Source organism: Crinia signifera, chromosome 4 (assembly GCF_055691185.1).
Source record: "Crinia signifera chromosome 4, ASM5569118v1, whole genome shotgun sequence".
Lineage (NCBI taxonomy): Eukaryota > Metazoa > Chordata > Amphibia > Anura > Myobatrachidae > Crinia > Crinia signifera.
In genome coordinates, this window is record NC_139220.1 from 744,799 (window position 1) to 769,067 (window position 24,269).

Below are 24,269 nucleotides of genomic sequence, written 5' to 3' on the forward strand. Positions count from 1 at the left end.
CTTTAACATCAATGACAGCTTTTAGTCTCTTGTGGTAGTTGTGGATGAGGCTCTTTATGTTCTCAGATGGTAAAGCTGCTCATTCTTCTTGGCAAACAGCCTCCAGTTCCTGTAAGTTCTCGAGCTGTGTCTTGCATGAGCTGCACATGTGAGATCTCCCCAGAGTGGTACAATGATATTGAGGTCAGGAGACTGAGATGGCCACTCCAGAACCTTCACTTTATTCTGCTGTAGCCAATGACAGGTAGACTTGGCCTTGTGCTTTGGATCATTGTCATGTTGGAACATTCAAGTACGTCCCATGTGCAGCTTCCGGGCTGATGAGTACAGATTTTCCTCCAGTATTTCTGATAACATGCTGCATTCATCTTGCCATCACTTTTGACCAAGTTCCCAGTTCCCAGTGCCTTTGTAGCTCACACATCCCCAAAACATCAGCGATCCACCTCCGTGTTTCACAGTAGGAATGGTGTACCTTTCATCATAGGCCTTGTTGACTCCTCTCCAAATGTAACGTTTATGGTTGCAGCCAAAAAGTTCAATTCTGGTCTCATCGCTCCAAATGACTTTGTTCTAGAAGTTTTGAGGCCTCTCACTTTGCTGTTTGGTGTATCGTAAGAGGGATGCTTTGTGGCATTTGCGTAGTAATGGCTTTCTTCTGGCGACTCGACCACGCAGCCCATTTTTCTTCAAATGCCTCCTTATTGTGCATCTTGACACAACCACACCACTTATTTCAGAGTCCTGGATTTTAGCTGAAGTTATTTGTGGATTTTTCGGTACTCTTTACCTAGCACGGCGCCCACGATGTCCATCGCGGTCATCGGGGGTAAAAAATCGCGGGCATCGCAGCCATCGCATGCACTAAAAAAACGGGTGTGACGCGATGCCCGCGATTTCCCATAGGGATCAATGTTAAGAGTGTGATTGGACGCAATTTTAGTGTTCAATACCTCAATGCCCGCGATTTTTCCATAGGAAACAATGTTAAATGGGCCACAGAGCCCAAATAGTCACCCTAAAGTCTGAAATGGCCCCCACAATTGTTAACGCCACCCCACGATCAACGTGAACCCGAAGCGTGGCGAGCGCGAGCCCGCGAGGGGCGGCGGTACGCGTCCTCCGACCTTTTCATACCCCCACTATCCACGTCGGCGTGGAGTTGAGAATAGAATAGTGTGGAGGGCGCAGCGAGCCACCGAGCCCGAAGCGTGGCGAGCGCAGCGCGCCCCGCGAGGGGACGCGGATACCTGTGAAGCCCGCGAAGGGACACGTTTACCTGTGAAGGTATCCGCGTCCGCTCGCCACGCTTCAGACTCGGTGCGCTCGCCACACTATTCTATTCTCAACTCCACGCCGACGTGGATAGTGGGGGTATGAAAAGGTCGGAGGACGCATACCGCCGCCGCTCGCCACGCTTCGGGTTCACGTTGATCGTGGGGTGGCGTTAAAAATTGTGGGGGCCATTTCAGACTTCAGGGGGACTATTTGGGCTCTGTGGCCCATTTAACATTGTTTCCTATGGGAAAATCGCGGGCATTGAACAGTAAAATTGCGTCCAATCACACTTAACATTGTTCCCTATGGGAAATCGCGGGCATCGCGTCGCACCCGTTTTTTAGTGCATGCGATGGCCGCCGTGCTAGGTAAAGAGTACCGATTTTTCTTTGCATCCGGAACAATTTTCCTGCAGTTGTGGCTGAAGTTTTTGTTGGTCTACCTGACCGTGATTTGGTTTCCACAGAATCCCTCATTTTCCACTTCTTAGAGTTTGAACACTGCTGATTGGCACTCAATTGCTTTTTTTTGGCACTTTTTATGTCCTTTTCCTGTTTTATATAGTTCAATTATCTTTTCCTGCAGATCATTTGACAATTATTTTGCTTTCCCCGTGACTCAGAATCAAGACACGTCAGTGCAGCGCTGAATGACATATACAAGGGTCTTTCAGAAGACCAGAAATTCACTGACCTTTTATACACACACACACACACACACACACACTGATTACAAGCAAACAGATTACAGGTGAGGATGGTTACTTTTAGTAGCCATTCAAACCCATTTGGTGTCAACATGTTATGAGGCCCAAATCTCCAGGATATGTAAACTTTTGATCAGGGTCATTTGAGTAGTTTGTTGTCATTATGATTTAAATGAGTAAAAAGTTGTTTGACAATAAATGGCTTCACCCAACCACTAACCATCAGTGAAATAAAAGTCTGTGAGTTATCATTCATTTTCTCTAACAAGTGGCCAGAAAATCAAATTCTGCTACTGTATGTAAACTTATGAGCACAACTGTATGACAATTACCACCACTGTGTCTGATTGTGCAACCAATTTTTAATCCAATGACAAATTTTATCTTCTAACCCTAAATTATCTAGTTTCCTTAATAACCTTTTATGAAGCGCATGTCAAAAGCTTTAGTGAAATTAAGCAGTATTACATCAACAAATTTCCCTAAGTCCAGCCCCCTACTGACTTCCTCATAGTAGCTAATTAAATTAGTCTGACATGATCTATTTCTGACGAACCCATGCTGAGCCTTACTCATCACCTTCTCCTGTTCTAAGCAATTTTGGATACTAACTTTTTAAGCCTTCTAATACTTTCCCCACAATGGATGCAAGGCTGGCCGGTCTATAATTTTCAGGGTTAGTTTTGCTACCTTTCTTCTATATAGGTACTACGTTAGCTATACGCCAGCCCCTTGGTACCATCCCCCAGTTTATTGATTCCTCGAATAGCAGATATAAAGGTAGTGCTATGACAGAACCCAATACTTTTAGTATCCTAGGGCAGTGGTTCTCAACCTCGGTCCTCAGGACTCCCCAACAGGGTACGTTTTCCATTTCTCCACACAGAATCACAGGTGAGATAATTAGCTCCACCTGTGATCTTTTAAAATGTGTCAATGACTAATGAGTGCACCTGCCGGGTGACCTGGAAAACATGCACTGTTGGGGGGTCCTGAGGACCAAGGTTGAGAACCACTGTGCTAGGGTGTATTTCATCCAGGTCAGGAGCTGTGTTACTCTTTAGGTTCTGTAATCTATTTTGGCTATTTCCTCACTCGACAGAGTTGGGAGCAATGAAGAGCTGAGCATTTAATCTGTGGGAGATCCTCTGAAGATTCTTCCCTTGTATATACTAAAGCAAAAAAATTCATTGAATAATTCCGCTTTCTCTTTTTCTTCTATTACCAGGGTACCCTGCTTATTTTTAAGTGGGCCAATATTTTCCTTTCTTAACCGAACCCCGTTTATAGAACTGTAGATTTTTTGGGATTAGATTTTCTATCTTCAGCTATTTTTTGTTCAGTCTCTAATTTAGCCATCCTGATTGTATTTTTAAATTACATTCTTTATATGCGGCACATGATTTGGGTGTCCCATCTTGTTTAAACGCTTTGAATGCCCACCTTTTTTTTTTTTTAGCTATTTCACATTTGACTTTGCTGTTAAGCCACATCGGTTTCCTTTTGACATTTGTTCTTTTATTTACCCTAGGAAAAAAATTATCGGTGCCCCCCAGCAGTATTTTTTTTTTTTTAAGTTTGCCACCTTTTAGTAGTATCTATACCTCTAAATAATTCCTTCCAGTTTACATCCTTTAAGGACTCCTTAAACTAAAAAAAAAAGTTTTCTTTACTGAAATTTAAGAACCTAGTTGCTCCAATTTCATTATCTTCATCAAAATTTAACTCAAATGTGATCATATTGTGATCACTGTTCCCCCAATGTCTCCCTTATGGCTATGTTAGTAACAATGTCCCCGTTGTTTCTTATTAGGAGATCCAGGATATTGTTATTTCTGGTTGGACTTTCAGTAAATTGATACAGATCGTGGTCATTTAGGGCATCCAATAAACCATTTCCCTTAGCGGTACTACCTGACCTATCCTTCCAATTTATTCTGGGTAGCTAAAGTCAAGTCAAGAGGTCTTTTCCCTCCTCCGTATTTATGTTGGGTGGTTTATAACATGTTCCTACTAGAAGTTTTTTAGCCCCTGTAATATTACCTGTAATTTCTACCTTTACCAATTCCCTTATGTATGTTTTTTACCTTCTACCTAATCTATTTGTTTCTAAACATACATAAACACTATATCCTTCTAGGTTAGGCTCCCACTCATGTGATTCATCCCACCAAGTTTCGGTAATATCAATAAAATCTAAATCTTCCTCCAAAACTAGGGTCTTTGTTTTTCCTCCATTGTCATGTTACCTGTTACTGTAGCAGAAGGTTCCCGAGACGATAAATCAGTCCATGGACAATGTTTGTACTTGGCTGTGCCTCTCATACACTTTTTGTATATCTTGTTCTCTTCTTTGCCCCCACAACGTAGCTTTCTTTGCCCTCTATTCTACACTCATTTATTGGGTTAAGGTTTCACTTTACCCTTCCCCCACCCACCTAGTTTAAAATCTCCTCAAGCCTTCCCACCGTTCTACCCCCAAGCACCCCTGCCCCCTCCTCGTTCAGGTGCAATCCGTTGTGGCAAAAGAGATGGCACCTGACCGAGAAGTCCGCCAGTATTCGAGGAACTCCAATCCCTCCCTCCTGCAGCAGTCTCTGAGCCACACGCTAATCTCCCTGATCTCCCTCTGTCCCCCTGGGCTGGCTTGTGGCACAGAGAAGTTGCGGCTGTTTGTTAACTTTATTCACATAGATTTGTCTAGTTACCTAGGTGGAAATGACGCAATCGGCAGCTGGATAAGCCGATTGGATGTTCTGTTTTGGCACCTTTTTTGGAGTATACTATTAGGGACAGGTTAGGCCAACACTTGGACCCTGGATTTGTTACCATGTTATGTTTGCTACTTCTCCTGATGATGGTGTATTACAGACTGAAACATTGAGGAATATATAATTAAATATGTATGCTTCATGTAAATGCGATCTTCTGCTCCTTATTTCATATATTATCTCTCACTATATTATAGTCTGCTGCTGCATCCGTCTAACGGATCCGTTTCGGACTTAAATAGTACACATCGCATGCCTTGTGCATGCAATGCGATCCGATAGGTAGCTAGTACAAAAAGTATGTGCAGCACAGCGCGGGAGCGCGCATCGCATAGTACAGAACGGAGCCGGTCCACAACGGAGCGTGTATGGGATCCTTTGGGAGGATACTGGTTGCCAAGATTAAGGTCCCTTGGTGGCAGAAACATCGGCTACACTGTAGCATTGTTTTATCACATGGTGGGTGCCCTTACTACAAAATAAATAAAAATAAGTAGTGCCTTCTTATTCACATACATACTCAAGATAGATGGTGCGGCCCCAATATTGTGCTTCTAGAAGAGCAGCACCCCTATAGTACCTCACAGGGAAATGGACAGAAATAAGATAGAGGTGCGCTATAGTTTCATCACCAATGCCCACTTATCAGGTGGCTAGTAAAACAAAAAGGATATCAAATAGATAAAAAAAATAGCATTTGTTCAGTAGTACAGCGTGTAGTTTATCTTCAGTTACGCATTTACATAGTTCACGGTGTGCCACATACAGAAATACTTTGTAGCCGTACACGTTTCGTCCATTAGGACTTCATCAGGGACAATGAATGTATCTAACATGATAGTATGAATCGTGCAGAAATAAACTGCTATTCCAGAGCGAGTGACCGGCTCCTGTGGGTGGGGCATAGAGGGGGAGGAGCTCTCCTAATCACCCATCTATACCTGATTGTATTCAGAGACCCCAGAGAAAGGATTGGTCTGTACGTCCTCTCTACAAGCTGTGATACATTTCCCCCTAAACGTACAACACAATGAGATGAATTTACCTGGGTGAAGTCCACACTCTTCACTATGTGTTTGTGAGTCAGTGTCATCAGTTCGTCGCCAGTCACCGCATCCCAAACCTTCCTACAACATAAAACAGTCACAATTACCATTATATAGACCTGGAAATTCTAGCTGCAAATACCCCAGAGATGCTATTCCATCCTTAACGGATACACCGGGATCACCTACCCTGCAATGCCATTGGTGCCCCGGTGATCACCCTTCTACACTATCCCTCTGGGATCACATATGGGCACCGTCCTATACCCTGCAGTAAGACGAGTGAGCAGCAGAAGTATCAGAGATATCATCTTCCATCATGACCAATGATTAAATCCTTATCACTACCTGATGGTGTGTGACCAGGTGTAAGGAAATATGATGATGATGGTCACTTTCATATATCTCTGGACATTGACTAGCTACAGTAATGATGTACAATCCTACCGGCTAGTATAAACTCTTTTTTGTGGGAATATGAATATAAATATATATATATAAATATATATATATATATATACGCGCTATAGCGCGTATTTTACCCTTAAACGCTCACCGGGGACTCAGTTTTTGAAACTGAACGAGTCCCCGAGGACGCGCTGAGCTGCGCCTGTGAGGCTGAGCCGCCGTGGCGTGGGCCGCTGTAAAAGCCAGTGCAGCGGCCGCCGGGACCCAATCACTGCACAGTGGCCGCCCGGCAGCCAATCACTGCAGGTGCAAGCCCTGCCATTCATTAATGCCGCGCGCCCTGCCATTTATTTTGAGAGCAGCAGCGGCAGCCTGGTTCACGGTCACAGTGTTTGTGGCATCCCCCGCCCCCCCGCTGTGTAAATTCATTCTGCTGCTGAGAGCGGGGGACGGGATGTGATATGGCAACTCTCAGCATAAGAGGTGAGCGTGCTGTCAGCGCAGTGGGGGACTGGATGAGGCTGGAAAAGCTGACACGCTGCTCAAATCAGAGCAGCGTTTCAGCTCTTCCAGCCACATCCAGTCCCCCGCCTTGCAGACAGCCCACTCCCCAGTGTATCAGCCTTACCAGCACCCCCCCCCCCCGGTAACCAGAATAACCCCCCCCACCCCCACGGCAACCAGAATAACCCCCCTGTGGCAACCAGCATAACCCCCCCCCCCTGCGCCAACCAGCATGTAACCCCTGCAAGGAGCATATAACCCCTGGCAACAACATGTACTGTAGGTAAGCAGCACTTATGTGCTATAATATATACTGGGCATTATAGTGCGTACTATAATACATACTGGGCATTATGGTGTGCTGTAATATGTACTGGGCATAACTGTGTGTGCTGTAATATGTACTGGGCATAACTGTGTGTGCTGTAATGTGTACTGGGCATTATGGGGTGTGCTGTAATGTGTACTGGGCATAACGGTGTGTGCTGTAATGTGTACTGGGCATTACGGGGTGTGCTGTAATGTGTACTGGGCATTATGGTGTGCTGTAATGTGTACTGGGCATTATGGTGTGCTGTAATGTGTACTGGGCATTATGGTGTGCTGTAATATGTACCGGGCATTACGGGGTGTGCTGTAATGTACTGGGCATTACGGTGTGTTCTATAATGTGTACCGGGCATAAGGGTGTGTTCTATAATGTGTACTGGGCATTACGGGGTGTGCTGTAATGTGTACTGGGCATAACGGTGTGTGCTGTAATGTGTACTGGGCATAACGGTGTGTGCTGTAATGTGTACTGGGCATTATGGTGTGCTGTAATGTGTACTGGGCATAACGGTGTGTGCTGTAATGTGTACTGGGCATAACGGTGTGTGCTGTAATGTGTACTGGGCATAACGGTGTGTGCTGTAATGTGTACTGGGCATAACGGTGTGTGCTGTAATGTGTACTGGGCATAACGGTGTGTGCTGTAATGTGTACTGGGCATAACGGTGTGTTCTATAATGTGTACTGGGCATAACGGTGTGTTCTATAATGTGTACTGGGCATTACGGGGTGTGCTGTAATGTACTGGGCATTACGGGGTGTGCTGTAATGTGTACTGGGCATAACGGTGTGTTCTATAATGTGTACTGGGCATAACGGTGTGTTCTATAATGTGTACTGGGCATAACGGTGTGTTCTATAATGTGTACTGGGCATAACGGTGTGTTCTATAATGTGTACTGGGCATTACGGGGTGTGCTGTAATGTGTACTGGGCATAACGGTGTGTTCTGTAATGTGTACTGGGCATAACGGTGTGTGCTGTAATGTGTACTGGGCATTACGGGGTGTGCTGTAATGTGTACTGGGCATAACGGTGTGTGCTGTAATGTACTGGGCATTACGGGGTGTGCTGTAATGTGTACTGGGCATAACGGTGTGTTCTATAATGTGTACTGGGCATAACGGTGTGTTCTATAATGTGTACTGGGCATAACGGTGTGTTCTATAATGTGTACTGGGCATAACGGTGTGTGCTGTAATGTGTACTGGGCATAACGGTGTGTTCTATAATGTGTACTGGGCATAACGGTGTGTGCTGTAATGTGTACTGGGCATAACGGTGTGTGCTGTAATGTGTACTGGGCATAACGGTGTGTGCTGTAATGTGTACTGGGCATAACGGTGTGTTCTATAATGTGTACTGGGCATAACGGTGTGATCTATAATGTGTACTGGGCATAATGGTGTGTGCTGTAATGTGTACTGGGCATAACGGTGTGTTCTATAATGTGTACTGGGCATAACGGTGTGTTCTATAATGTGTACTGGGCATAACGGTGTGTTCTATAATGTGTACTGGGCATAACGGTGTGTTCTATAATGTGTACTGGGCATAACGGTGTGTGCTGTAATGTGTACTGGGCATAACGGTGTGTTCTATAATGTGTACTGGGCATAACGGTGTGTGCTGTAATGTGTACTGGGCATAACGGTGTGTGCTGTAATGTGTACTGGGCATAACGGTGTGTGCTGTAATGTGTACTGGGCATAACGGTGTGTTCTATAATGTGTACTGGGCATAACGGTGTGATCTATAATGTGTACTGGGCATAACGGTGTGTGCTGTAATGTGTACTGGGCATAACGGTGTGTTCTATAATGTGTACTGGGCATAACGGTGTGTTCTATAATGTGTACTGGGCATAACGGGGTGTTCTATAATGTGTACTGGGCATAACGGTGTGTTCTATAATGTGTACTGGGCATAACGGTGTGTTCTATAATGTGTACTGGGCATAACGGTGTGTTCTATAATGTGTACTGGGCATAACGGTGTGATCTATAATGTGTACTGGGCATAATGGTGTGTGCTGTAATGTGTACTGGGCATAACGGTGTGTTCTATAATGTGTACTGGGCATAACGGTGTGTTCTATAATGTGTACTGGGCATAACGGTGTGTTCTATAATGTGTACTGGGCATAACGGGGTGTTCTATAATGTGTACTGGGCATAACGGTGTGTTCTATAATGTGTACTGGGCATAACGGTGTGTTCTATAATGTGTACTGGGCATAACGGTGTGTTCTATAATGTGTACTGGGCATAACGGTGTGATCTATAATGTGTACTGGGCATAACGGTGTGTGCTGTAATGTGTACTGGGCATAACGGTGTGTTCTATAATGTGTACTGGGCATAACGGTGTGTTCTATAATGTGTACTGGGCATAACGGTGTGTTCTATAATGTGTACTGGGCATAACGGTGTGTTCTATAATGTGTACTGGGCATAACGGTGTGTTCTATAATGTGTACTGGGCATAACGGTGTGTTCTATAATGTGTACTGGGCATAACGGTGTGTTCTATAATGTGTACTGGGCATAACGGTGTGATCTATAATGTGTACTGGGCATAATGGTGTGTGCTGTAATGTGTACTGGGCATAACGGTGTGTTCTATAATGTGTACTGGGCATAACGGTGTGTTCTATAATGTGTACTGGGCATAACGGTGTGATCTATAATGTGTACTGGGCATAATGGTGTGTGCTGTAATGTGTACTGGGCATAACGGGGTGTTCTATAATGTGTACTGGGCATAACGGTGTGTTCTATAATGTGTACTGGGCATAACGGGGTGTTCTATAATGTGTACTGGGCATAACGGGGTGTTCTATAATGTGAATTGGGCATAACGGTGTGTTCTATAATGTGTACTGGGCATAACGGTGTGTTCTATAATGTGTACTGGGCATAACGGGGTGTTCTATAATGTGTACTGGGCATAACGGTGTGTTCTATAATGTGTACTGGGCATAACGGTGTGTTCTATAATGTGTACTGGGCATAACGGTGTGTGCTGTAATGTGAATTGGGCATAACGGTGTGTTCTATAATGTGTACTGGGCATAACGGTGTGATCTATAATGTGTACTGGGCATAACGGTGTGTTCTATAATGTGTACTGGGCATAACGGTGTGTGCTGTAATGTGTACTGGGCATAACGGTGTGTTCTATAATGTGTACTGGGCATAACGGTGTGTGCTGTAATGTGTACTGGGCATAACGGTGTGTGCTGTAATGTGTACTGGGCATAACGGTGTGTTCTATAATGTGTACTGGGCATAACGGTGTGTTCTATAATGTGTACTGGGCATAACGGTGTGTGCTGTAATGTGTACTGGGCATAACGGTGTGTTCTATAATGTGTACTGGGCATAACGGTGTGTTCTATAATGTGTACTGGGCATAATGGTGTGTGCTGTAATGTGTACTGGGCATAACGGTGTGTTCTATAATGTGTACTGGGCATAACGGTGTGTTCTATAATGTGTACTGGGCATAACGGTGTGTTCTATAATGTGTACTGGGCATAACGGTGTGTGCTATAATGTGTACTGGGCATAACGGTGTGTTCTATAATGTGTACTGGGCATAACGGTGTGTTCTATAATGTGTACTGGGCATAACGGTGTGTTCTATAATGTGTACTGGGCATAACGGTGTGTGCTATAATGTGTACTGGGCATAACGGTGTGTTCTATAATGTGTACTGGGCATAACGGTGTGTTCTATAATGTGTACTGGGCATAACGGTGTGTTCTATAATGTGTACTGGGCATAACGGTGTGTTCTATAATGTGTACTGGGCATAACGGTGTGTTCTATAATGTGTACTGGGCATAACGGTGTGTTCTATAATGTGTACTGGGCATAATGGTGTGTGCTGTAATGTGTACTGGGCATAACGGTGTGTTCTATAATGTGTACTGGGCATAACGGTGTGTTCTATAATGTGTACTGGGCATAACGGTGTGTTCTATAATGTGTACTGGGCATAACGGTGTGTGCTGTAATGTGTACTGGGCATAACGGTGTGTTCTATAATGTGTACTGGGCATAACGGTGTGTTCTATAATGTGTACTGGGCATAATGGTGTGTGCTGTAATGTGTACTGGGCATAACGGTGTGTTCTATAATGTGTACTGGGCATAACGGTGTGTTCTATAATGTGTACTGGGCATAACGGTGTGTTCTATAATGTGTACTGGGCATAACGGTGTGTGCTATAATGTGTACTGGGCATAACGGTGTGTTCTATAATGTGTACTGGGCATAACGGTGTGTTCTATAATGTGTACTGGGCATAACGGTGTGTTCTATAATGTGTACTGGGCATAACGGTGTGTTCTATAATGTGTACTGGGCATAACGGTGTGTTCTATAATGTGTACTGGGCATAACGGTGTGTTCTATAATGTGTACTGGGCATAATGGTGTGTGCTGTAATGTGTACTGGGCATAACGGTGTGTTCTATAATGTGTACTGGGCATAACGGTGTGTTCTATAATGTGTACTGGGCATAACGGTGTGTTCTATAATGTGTACTGGGCATAACGGTGTGTGCTGTAATGTGTACTGGGCATAACGGTGTGTGCTGTAATGTGAATTGGTACAACTATGTGACCACACCACTCTCCTCCAAGCTACCGTGTCACGGTGTGTTTATTGATTCGCTGATAACGAAGCTACGAGTGCCGCACCTCCAGCCTCTGTATATAATATCTGTATATAATATCTGTATATAATAAATATATATATATATATATATATATATATATATATATATATAAAGAATGAAGAAATGGGCACTCACCAAGGACTTAAACATCAACTTCAATTTATTGTAGGTACATCCGACGTAACGTAACGTTTCGATCTAGTATAGATCGTCATCAGGAATGTGTACAGCAGATCAGGTCAAAATCATATTCAGCACAGGCAACCTGGTATCCATCCTCCAGAGAGGATACAATTGTATGGCCTCACCGGGCCACTCTATATACCTAAGTCCCGGAAGTGATGTCATCACTTCCTGGTTGTACACTGTAGCGTGTCAAAAGCAGCAAAATAACTGTATATAAATCACTCAAACTGATCCCCAGATACGTATGGGCATCAGGGTAACCTTAAATCAAAAACAGCGGGTGCAAAAGGTCCAAAACACAGCGCTATTAGGCTTAATACGTCCGGCCGGAAGTCTCTCTTGCGTTCCACCGCGCCGGCGGACATGACGTATTGCGTTCCACCAACCGCGCGAACGAAGGAGAGGAAGGCTGGGAATCACCGCGTCACCGGAAATATCCCCTGCGTTCCACCTACGTCAGCAGCGGAAGGTGCTGCGTGTCAGCTGTAGCTAAGCAGCAGGTTACCGCATCTGACACTACATCCGGCTTGTACGTAACAAAGCCCTAACGCGTTGTCATAGTAACACTTATGCCACTCAGTCGCTGCATCTATCAAGTGACCGCAAAGCAGTCACAAGAGCGGGACCTAATTAATGAATCAATCGCTCAGTGTACAAGATATACAAAGCAGCCCAGGTGAAGATCACTAATACTGGCAAATAATAAAAAAACAAAATAAGGTATATACATATTAATTAATGGCCATGTGAGGCCGATTTTTATAACATTTGTGATTTTAAATATTTTTTAGTTTTATATTTTTATAAAAAATATCCAGTTCAGATATCAAAAGCATAGTAACTATACATATGGTTATATCTTTATCATACCTATGAGAGCAATATGGCTCGCTGAACATTTTATCTATACACATCAAAGGTATGACATAATTAATTAAACAAAATAGAATAAACAACGTAGAATAAGCAAAATAAACAAACACGAACAGCCCAGAGACACCAATCCTAGCTTCAAAAAAGTAAAAAAATCCAAAATGAGAAAAATGAAGAACTTAATCATAAAACTGAAAAAACAGGAAAAGGGTAATGGGTCTTTTCATCTCAAAAAGATGGATAGTGGATTTGTTTCATTAAGTCCCTTAGGTGCAAGGGTATCCAGCTCAAAGATCCACTTCGATTCTCTCTTCTTTAGCATAGTGTCCCTATCCCCACCCCTTACGGGTTTTGGGATGTGATCAATCAACATGCATCGGAGACTTGCCACACTGTGACCGACTTTGGCGAAATGTTTCGCAACAGGCTTATCTGATGTCTTAGTTTCTAAGGCCGCCCTAATTGATGTGCGGTGGTTCGCCATTCTGTCCCTAAAGTTACGTTTGGTCAGGCCCACGTAATACAGGCCACATGGACAGATTAAAATGTAAATTACGTAGTCCATCCTGCAGTGGAGACGATATTTGATAGGAATTTTCTTCCCACTATGTGGGTGAGCAAAGGAGGAGCCTGTCATTAGAGACCTACAGGTTGTACAGTCGCTGCATTTAAAGCAACCTTTGCGAGCCTGTGGGATCCAGGTGCCTGTGGTTTTTGTAGGTTGGCTTAGCGGTCTCATTAACAGGTCTTTTAGGTTCCGTCCTCTTCTATATGCACACATAGGAGGGACTTTGCTGACCCCTGAGAAGGCAGGATCTGTGGCGATTATCGGCCAAAATTTTGTCAATTTCTGCTTCTTCTTATGTGCACCAGTATCATAGGTGTTAGCATAGATCATTCTTGGTCTAGCATCAGGGGATGAGGACATCGTCTGGACTGCAGATAATTTGGACCTTGCCTTGGTGAGGCACCGGGAGAGAGTGGCGTCTGAATACCCACGTTCTTTAAAGCGAGAGTGCATTTCATCAATTTGTTCCTCTGTCGTAGTCATATCTGTATTGTTTCTAAGAACTCTCAAAAATTGAGACACTGGGAGGTTCTCCTTAAGATGTGGTGGATGGTGGCTAGTCGCATGTAATAATGCATTTCGATCAGTGTCTTTGCGATAAAGTCTCGTTCCCAAGCCATGATCGACTCTAAAGAGGGTCACATCTAAGAAATTAATCTCCAAAGAACTAAAAGAAAACGTGAAGCGGATTGGCGTCTCTAGGCTGTTCAAACAAAAAAGCATGTCCTTCAGGTCCTGCTCACTGCCCAACCAAATCAAAAAAACATCGTCAATGTATCGACGGTAATAAAAAATGTTCCTGCCAAACCTAGGGAAGATGTGCAGCTTCTCATAGCATGCCATATATAGATTGGCATAGGCTGGGGCCAAATTGGACCCCATAGCCGTGCCCGTTTTTTGTAAGAAGAATTTGTCTCCATACATAAAATAGTTTCGGGTTAGGACCAAAGAAGTGAGCTCTACCAGAAATTCAGTAGGAGGGCCCACCCGTGTGCTATCTTGTAGTGTCTGTCTGATCACCTCTAGACCTGTTTCATGAGGGATCACAGTATAAAGTGAAGCCACATCCATCGTAACAAGTATGGCTCCTGATGGTATATCTGGGATGTGGGTCAGGCTCTCTAGAAGGTCTCCCGTATCTCTCAAATAACTGGGAGTCTTCACAACATAGGGCTGTAAGTGATAGTCCACAAACCTTGCCAACGGTTGCAAGACGGATCCTCTGGCCGATATTATGGGTCGGCCAGGAGGATCCGTCAAGCGCTTGTGGATCTTCGGCATAGTATATATAATTGGACAGATCGGGTAGTCCACTTTAAGAAAGCCACATACATTTTCATCAATCCATCTTGCCCCAAATGCCAAATCTAACACTTTGTCCACCTCTTTTTTAATCATAACACCAGGATCACCTGGTAAACACTGATACACCAAAATGTCACCTAGTTGTCGTTTAATTTCTTTATCGTAATCCACCCAGTCCTGGATGACCAACGCACCCCCCTTGTCGGCCTGTCTAAAGACCAGGGAGTCGTTGGCCATCAAGGACTTAAGTGCCTCACGTTCAGCTACTTGTAGATTATGATAATGTGGCTGTGAGGGTGACATATCCTTTGAACAATCAGTTAATCTCATGAATGTTTTGAGGCTCGGGTTGGCATTAGGGGGATCAAACATACTAGGTTGCTTGAACAAGGGCATCTCAATGTTAGTCTCTTTGTTATTAAAAAATTCTCTAAGTCTGAGTTTACGCCCAAACTTATAATGGTCAATGCTGGACTGAAATGGTTGGTGGTCACAGGTAGGAACAAATGAAAAACCAAATGACAAAACTTTAGTTTCACTAGCCGTCAATTGGTGGCTTGAAAGGTTAATTACAGAATCCACTATTTGCGATTCCTGCCCCTTCTTCTTCTGGTTGTACCCGCCCCTTCTTGAGGGGTATCGGGGTCTTCCCCCGGTGTTGCTCCGATTTTTGATCGGGTGTCCCGAGAAAAAGACCCAGTAGGGGGTTTGGGGAATCTCTGGTTACCCTCCCCTCTCTCTGACTCAGAGTTAGATGCTGACGTGGAGGAATATTGTTGTTTAAATCGGTTTTGCCTAAAGCGATTTCTGTTGGGACCAGACTCCCCCTTGAGCCACCTATACACTTGATGTGTACTATAATCGTTGTTTACTGTGGCCAACTTGCGTCTCTTGAACGCTACCAATTCTCTCTCAAAAGTTCCTATCTGCTCCTTCAACTTGTCAGTCCACTTATTCTTCTTATCAGATAATAATGCTGCAAGGTGTGTGGCATTAAACTCTTCAATCTCAGATCTTATTTTATTCAATTCTACACCAACTTCTTCAATAACAAGAACCATAAGGTCCAGGGCGCATTTGTTTAACACCCCACACCATCTGGCGCAAAACGCTAGGTTATTACGTCCAATGGTGGGGGTGTTTGCTACCCTGAAACCCCTTGGTATTTTACGATTTCTGAAATATTCAGACAAAAATTGTCCGTGGAGGGTTAATTCGACCTCCCGTTTTCTCAGTTTATGTAATCTAAAGTATAAATCAGTCGGTGTATCATCAGGTAATTTTGAAAATTCAACAGCATTGAAAAGTACCTTCTCAGCATCATCGTCAGTTAAAGACACCACATTGTTCTCAACCTGATGATATAATGCCTCATCCAATATGTGAGAGGGTGTACTTTGAGACATATCAAGAATATCACACCAGCCCTGGAAATACCAAACTTATACACAAATATATACAAGTACCTCAAGTTTAGAGTTAGTAAGCAAGCAAGGACCCTCAGGACATGTACAAAAATGAAAAAATGAAAAAACTGAAAAAATGGAAAAAAAAAAAAAAAAAAAAAATTTTATGTATAGTTATGTATAGTTACTATGCTTTTGATATCTGAACTGGATATTTTTTATAAAAATATAAAACTAAAAAATATTTAAAATCACAAATGTTATAAAAATCGGCCTCACATGGCCATTAATTAATATGTATATACCTTATTTTGTTTTTTTATTATTTGCCAGTATTAGTGATCTTCACCTGGGCTGCTTTGTATATCTTGTACACTGAGCGATTGATTCATTAATTAGGTCCCGCTCTTGTGACTGCTTTGCGGTCACTTGATAGATGCAGCGACTGAGTGGCATAAGTGTTACTATGACAACGCGTTAGGGCTTTGTTACGTACAAGCCGGATGTAGTGTCAGATGCGGTAACCTGCTGCTTAGCTACAGCTGACACGCAGCACCTTCCGCTGCTGACGTAGGTGGAACGCAGGGGATATTTCCGGTGACGCGGTGATTCCCAGCCTTCCTCTCCTTCGTTCGCGCGGTTGGTGGAACGCAATACGTCATGTCCGCCGGCGCGGTGGAACGCAAGAGAGACTTCCGGCCGGACGTATTAAGCCTAATAGCGCTGTGTTTTGGACCTTTTGCACCCGCTGTTTTTGATTTAAGGTTACCCTGATGCCCATACGTATCTGGGGATCAGTTTGAGTGATTTATATACAGTTATTTTGCTGCTTTTGACACGCTACAGTGTACAACCAGGAAGTGATGACATCACTTCCGGGACTTAGGTATATAGAGTGGCCCGGTGAGGCCATACAATTGTATCCTCTCTGGAGGATGGATACCAGGTTGCCTGTGCTGAATATGATTTTGACCTGATCTGCTGTACACATTCCTGATGACGATCTATACTAGATCGAAACGTTACGTTACGTCGGATGTACCTACAATAAATTGAAGTTGATGTTTAAGTCCTTGGTGAGTGCCCATTTCTTCATTCTTTATACGTTATGATGTTCATTCATCTGTTGGAGCACCCCCCTTTGAAGATTCAAGCGATTGAGTGCGGACTCTGCCCTTACACACACACATATATATATACATATATATATATATATATATATATATATATATATATATATATATATATATATATATATATATATATATATATATATATATATATATATATATATATATGTAGAAAAGAGAAGAATGAAGCGCACCAATCAGCAATAAATTTAACAAATTTTACTTATATAACTGCTGACATACATAGGGTTAAAAGTAGAAAGCTTGCCGTGTGGACAGGGCTATACAGCCGGACCCAGCGTCGATGGAGAACCGTGATCAGTTGCAGACGGGGCGCATTAGGACCAGAACAGACAGCCGGAGACTTCCACAGGTACAGCACGGACCAGACCAGGACGTCACCACGTCGGGAACAGGCAACAACGGATGTTATCGGAATCCAATGGTAAATGTGGGAAGAAAGCAACAGGTACCACCTTTAACTTAAATAAAGGAACTCAAAACAGGAACAAAAATAACTGAAAGACTTAGCTGGCTACAAGGACATAACAAAACGTCCAGCAGATAAAGGTGGAGCTATTGTGATACAGAATTTAGCGGATTACAAAGGCAGGCAGCTTCAGGACACGCTGGTCTAAGTGTCCTGAAGCTGCCTGCCTTTGTAATCCGCTAAATTCTGTATCACAATAGCTCCACCTTTATCTGCTGGACGTTTTGTTATGTCCTTGTAGCCAGCTAAGTCTTTCAGTTATTTTTGTTCCTGTTTTGAGTTCCTTTATTTAAGTTAAAGGTGGTACCTGTTGCTTTCTTCCCACATTTACCATTGGATTCCGATAACATCCGTTGTTGCCTGTTCCCGACGTGGTGACGTCCTGGTCTGGTCCGTGCTGTACCTGTGGAAGTCTCCGGCTGTCTGTTCTGGTCCTAATGCGCCCCGTCTGCAACTGATCACGGTTCTCCATCGACGCTGGGTCCGGCTGTATAGCCCTGTCCACACGGCAAGCTTTCTACTTTTAACCCTATGTATGTCAGCAGTTATATAAGTAAAATTTGTTAAATTTATTGCTGATTGGTGCGCTTCATTCTTCTCTTTTCTACAAGCATACCCCATTTTGGATTCGTGGTTGGATCCTTGTATTGGAGCTGCACACATTTATGGGACATTCGGATCATTCCTGATAATAGACTGTTGGACTTTTTGCGCTGGGTATTTCTTATATATATATATATATATATATATATATATATATATATACACATACACATATATATATATATATACAAAATGTAGATCCAAACTGCGCACAGCCACAAGCTTCAGAAAATAGGAGTGCGTCCTTGGGTCAGGATGTAGTGCAGCTCTCTCCAAATAAAGCCAGACTTTAGCTTTAATTGTCCCAATCACATGTAGAAAGAAATTTGAGAAAAAGCGCAGATATGAGCAAAGTGTAAAACAAATTTTACTAAAAGTGCAGGCTCACATACATCATAGATAACAGCAAACAGCTTGCCACAGTGATATCCAACACGGTGCACCAACGACTTGAATAGCCGGGACCAGCCTTTTCGCCGCCGCCAGGGCCTCCGTGGTCAGGAACTCCAAAAGCACAACGTTGTCAGGTTGGGCCATGCCCAACCGGTTTCGTCATCTGGGGATTACACCCCCTGACGAAATCCCCAGATGACAAAACCGGTTGGGCATGGCCCAACCTGACAACGTTGTGCTTTTGGAGTTCCTGACCACGGAGGCCCTGGCGGCGGCGAAAAGGCTGGTCCCGGCTATTCAAGTCGTTTGTGCACCGTGTTGGATATCACTGTGGCAAGCTGTTTGCTGTTATCTATGATGTATGTGAGCCTGCACTTTTAGTAAAATTTGTTTTACACTTTGCTCATATCTGCGCTTTTTCTCAAATTTCTTTCTACACATATTATATATATAAGAAGACCTCCGTGTCTGCTGCCTTTATTTTACAAGTCCTGAGAGTGCCGGTTATCTACCCATCGTCTACTATATATATATATATATGTGTTTTCAATTGCATAAAGGCATACTAGTCCTAGGGGGTCTAGCGTGCACCCCACCCGAGTTTCTTGTTTGTGGAGTGAATTAACTAGCTATATCTCAGGGTGCACCACTGACCGTCACATAAAGTACACATATAGGGGAATTGAGTGACCAACGCAAGTCTCCGAAAGGTCAGTTTGGACCCCATATTGAACATTATATTAATTGCAATATTGTCCCCACTAGTGCGAATTCCCCAACGGACGTATAGTAATAAGCCACCTGTGCCCAAGCCTGGATTGTCAAGGTGTCTTCAGTACAGAGTTTGGGAACCATGTCTTAAAGCAGTGATGGCTAACCTTGACACTCCAGCTGTTGTTGAACTACACATCCCAGCATGCTCTGCTACATTTGTACTATTTGGCCATGCTAAAACTGATGCTGGGATGTGTAGTTCATCAACAGCTGGAGTGTCAAGACGAGCCATCACTGTCTTATACAGCCGGGTGTGCACCAGCTCCATATGTCTATTTACTCATATACGACTTCCCGTGGGGCCGGGGATGGTCGCATGCAGAAGAGCTACTGCATGCTTCCTCGGTGCTCCCAGCCCCCGGCCGATGGGGAGCTCAGCGTGGCATGGACACAGGGGGAGAATGAGACGGGAGATGGAGAGTCCCGATGTGGGGGGAGCATTAGCTGCTGCGGGTCAGCCTGGAGGTCCTGCTGGCAGCCCTGAGAAGAGAGGTCGCATACAGTACTGCCGGAACAGCTGAGACGGGGCAGCCGCATACAGTACTGCCGGAACAGCTGAGACGGGGCAGCAGCATACAGTACTGCCGGAACAACGGCTGAGACGGGGCAGCAGCATACAGTACTGCCGGAACAATGTCTGAGACGGGGCAGCAGCATACAGTACTGCCGGAACAACGGCTGAGATGGGGCAGCAGCATACAGTACTGCCGGAACAACGGCTGAGACGGGGCAGCAGCATACAGAACTGCCAGAAATGCTGAGAATGGGCAGCCGCATACAGTACTGCCGGAAGCGATGGGATAGCAGCATACATTAATGAGGAGTTCGAGCTCTATACGTACGCTGTGAAATCTGCAGCTGCTGTGGCAGCTTTTGTGGCATCGACATTGAGCGTGGCTCCCCACACAGCTCCCTTGTGGCCCAGAAATGTGCCAATCCAATCTCCGGTGTCACCCTGACGCAGCATTGGTTTTCCATCTGTAAAAAAAAAAAAAAAAAGTGGTGCTTACACTGTATATTCCCTATCACATGTACACACATTACAGAGAGCGTATCAGTCACATCAGTCCCTGCCCCAGTGGTGCTTACATTCTATATTCCCTATCACATGTACACACATTACCGAGAGCGTATCAGTTACATCAGCCCCTGGCCCAGTGGTGCTTACATTCTATATTCCCTATCACATGTACAAACATTACGGAGAGCGTACCGGTCACATTAGTCCCTGCCCCTGTGGTGCTTACACTCTATATTCCCTATCACATGTACACACATTACAGAGAGCGTATCAGTCACATCAGCACCTGTCCCAGTGGTGCTTACACTGTATATTCCCTATCACATGTACACACATTACAGAGAGCGTATCAGTCACATCAGCCCCTGCCCCAGTGGTGCTTACACTCTATATTCCCCATCACATGTACACACATTACAGAGAGCGTATCAGTCACATCAGCCCCTGCCCCAGTGGTGCTTACACTCTATATTCCCTATCACATGTACACACATTACAGAGAGCATATCAGTCACATCAGCCCCTGCCCCAGTGGTGCTTACACTCTATATTCCCCATCACATGTACACACACATTACAGAGAGCGTATCAGTCACATCAGCCCCTGCCCCAGTGGTGCTTACACTCTATATTCCCCATCACATGTACACACATTACAGAGAGCGTATCAGTCACATCAGCCCCTGCCCCAGTGGTGCTTACACTCTATATTCCCCATCACATGTACAAACATTACGGAGAGCGTACCGGTCACATCAGTCCCTGCCCCTGTGGTGCTTACACTCTATATTCCCTATCACATGTACACACATTACAGAGAGCGTATCAGTCACATCAGCACCTGTCCCAGTGGTGCTTACACTGTATATTCCCTATCACATGTACACACATTACAGAGAGCGTATCAGTCACATCAGCCCCTGCCCCAGTGCTGCTTACACTCTATATTCCCTATCACATGTACACACATTACAGAGAGCGTATCAGTCACATCAGTCCCTGCCCCAGTGCTGCTTACACTCTATATTCCCTATCACATGTACAAACATTACGGAGAGCGTATCAGTCACATCAGCCCCTGCCCCAGTGCTGCTTACACTCTATATTCCCTATCACATGTACACACATTACAGAGAGCGTATCAGTTACATCAGCCCCTGGCCCAGTGGTGCTTACATTCTATATTCCCTATCACATGTACAAACATTACGGAGAGCGTACCGGTCACATCAGTCCCTGCCCCTGTGGTGCTTACACTCTATATTCCCTATTACATGTACAAACATTACGGAGAGCGTACCGGTCACATCAGTCCCTGCCCCTGTGGTGCTTACACTCTATATTCCCTATCACATGTACACACATTACAGAGAGCATATCAGTCACATCAGCCCCTGCCCCAGTGGTGCTTACACTCTATATTCCCCATCACATGTACACACACATTACAGAGAGCGTATCAGTCACATCAGCCCCTGCCCCAGTGCTGCTTACACTGTATATTCCCTATCACATGTACACACATTACAGAGAGCGTATCAGTCACATCAGTCCCTGCCCCAGTGGTGCTTATACTGTATATTCCCTATCACATGTACACACACATTACAGAGAGCGTATCAGTCACATCAGCCCCTGCCCCAGTGGTGCTTACACTCTATATTCCCTATCACATGTACACACACACATTACAGAGAGCGTATCAGTCACATCAGCCCCTGCCCCAGTGGTGCTTACACTGTATATTCCCTATCACATGTACACACATTACAGAGAGCGTATCAGTCACATCAGTCCCTGCCCCAGTGGTGCTTATACTGTATATTCCCTATCACATGTACACACACATTACAGAGAGCGTATCAGTCACATCAGCCCCTGCCCCAGTGGTGCTTACACTATATTCCCTATCACACATGCACATACATTACAGAGAGCGTATCAGTCACATCAGTCCCTGCTCCAGTGGTGCTTACACTCTATATTCCCCATCACATGTACACACATTACAGAGAGCGTATCAGTCACATCATCCCCTGCCCCAGTGCTGCTTACACTCTATATTCCCTATCACATGTACACACATTACAGAGAGCGTATCAGTCACATCAGTCCCTGCTCCAGTGGTGCTTACACTCTATATTCCCTATCACATGTACACACATTACAGAGAGCGTATCAGTCACATCAGTCCCTGCCCCAGTGGTGCTCACACTCTATATTCCCTATCACATGTACACACATTACAGAGAGCGTATCAGTCACATCAATGGGCAGTAGAACCGGGTGTTAGGGTATAGGTTCACCCCTGCAGGCGCTGATCAGGTAGTACCCACGGGGGTGGTAAGATGGGGCAGTGGCACCGGGTGTCGGGGGGTTAGGCTCACCCTTGCAGGCGCTGATCAGGTCATACCCACGGGGGGTGGTAAGATGGGGGGGGGGGTGGTAAGATGGGGGGGGGGGGGTGGTGGTAAGATGGGGCAGTGGCACCGGGTGTCGGGGGGTTAGGCTCACCCTTGCAGGCGCTGATCTGGTCGTACCCATGGGGGGGGGATGGGGAAGTGGCACCAGGTGTCGGGGGGTTAGGCTCACCCTTGCAGGCACTAGTCAGTTGGCACCCACGGGGGGGATGGGGTAAGATGGGGCAGTGGCATCGGGTGGTTAGGCTCACCCTTGCAGGCAAGGATCAGGTAGTACACATGGGGGGGGGGGGCGGAAGGGGGTTTGTTTGCGAGAAGCAAACTCTTTGTACCACATGTGGGAGTGGTAAGATGGGGCAGTGGCAACGGGTATCGGGGGGGGGTTAGGCTCACCCTTGCAGGCACTGATCGGGTCGTACCCACGGGGGGTGGTAAGATGGGGCAGTGGCATCAGGTATCGGGGGGGTTAGGCTCACCCTTGCAGGCACTGATCAGGTAGTACCCATGGGGGTGGTAAAATGGGGCAGTGGCACTGGGTGTCGGGGGGTTAGGCTCACCCTTGCAGGCGCTGATCAGGTGGTACACATGGGGGTAGTATGATGGGGCAGTGGCACCGGGGGTTAGGCTCAGCCTTGCAGGCGCTGATCAGGTGGTACCCACGGGGGGGGGGGGGGGGGGGGTGGTAAGATGGGGCAGTGGCACTGGGTGTCGAGGGGCTAGGCTCACCCTTGCAGGCGCTGATCAGGTGGTACCCACGGGGGGGGGGGTGGTAAGATGGGGCAGTAGCACCGGGTGTCGGGGGGCTAGGCTCACCCTTGCAGGCACTGTTCAGGTGGTACCCATGGGGGGTGGGGGTGGTAAGATGGGCTCACCCTTGCAGGCACTGTTCAGGTGGTACCCATGGGGGGTGGGGGTGGTAAGATGGGCTCACCCTTGCAGGCGCTGATCAGGTAGTAGCCGTAGGGGGTGATGCGGCTGAAGGCCAGGTCCACCACAGGCCGGGTGTGGCCGGAGCAGGTGAGGGGGGTCTGCCGCATCGCCATCTCCGTCTCTCACACACACAGGCTGCGGCGGCGGCTGCACGCTACCGGAAACCGTCATCACACGGAAGTGACGCGTCAGGGAGTGGGCAGCCATCTTAGGTGAGGGCGAAAGTTAGTAGTGCGGAGGGTGTGACAGCCCAGTGCTACAGAATAACCCGGAACTGCACTGCACGTATATCACAGACTCAGTCCTAGTGGGATGGTGCTGGTGGGAACCATGTTGTGTGGAACATTAGGGGCACATTTATCATTATTCTCGTTTTCGGGGATAGCCGCAAATATTAAGGATCACATTTATTTATAGGGAGGTACCACAGCAGGAATC

At 45.5% G+C, this 24,269-nt stretch overlaps 1 protein-coding gene across 1 annotated transcript in view; it reads right to left on the minus strand.

Moving 5' to 3' along the window:
- The window catches only part of STRAP (serine/threonine kinase receptor associated protein), a 37,702-nt gene extending 13,689 nt beyond the window's left edge, over positions 1-24,013 (minus strand). Inside the window, exons 1-3 of the mRNA XM_083180714.1 lie at positions 23,833-24,013; positions 20,303-20,438; positions 5,801-5,882 (exon numbers count right to left, since the gene is read on the minus strand). Of these exons, the coding sequence (XP_083036840.1) occupies positions 5,801-5,882; positions 20,303-20,438; positions 23,833-23,944 (330 nt within the window). The 5' untranslated portion in view covers positions 23,945-24,013. The remainder of the gene's footprint in view (positions 1-5,800; positions 5,883-20,302; positions 20,439-23,832) is intronic.
- Positions 24,014-24,269: the final 256 nt, after the last annotated feature.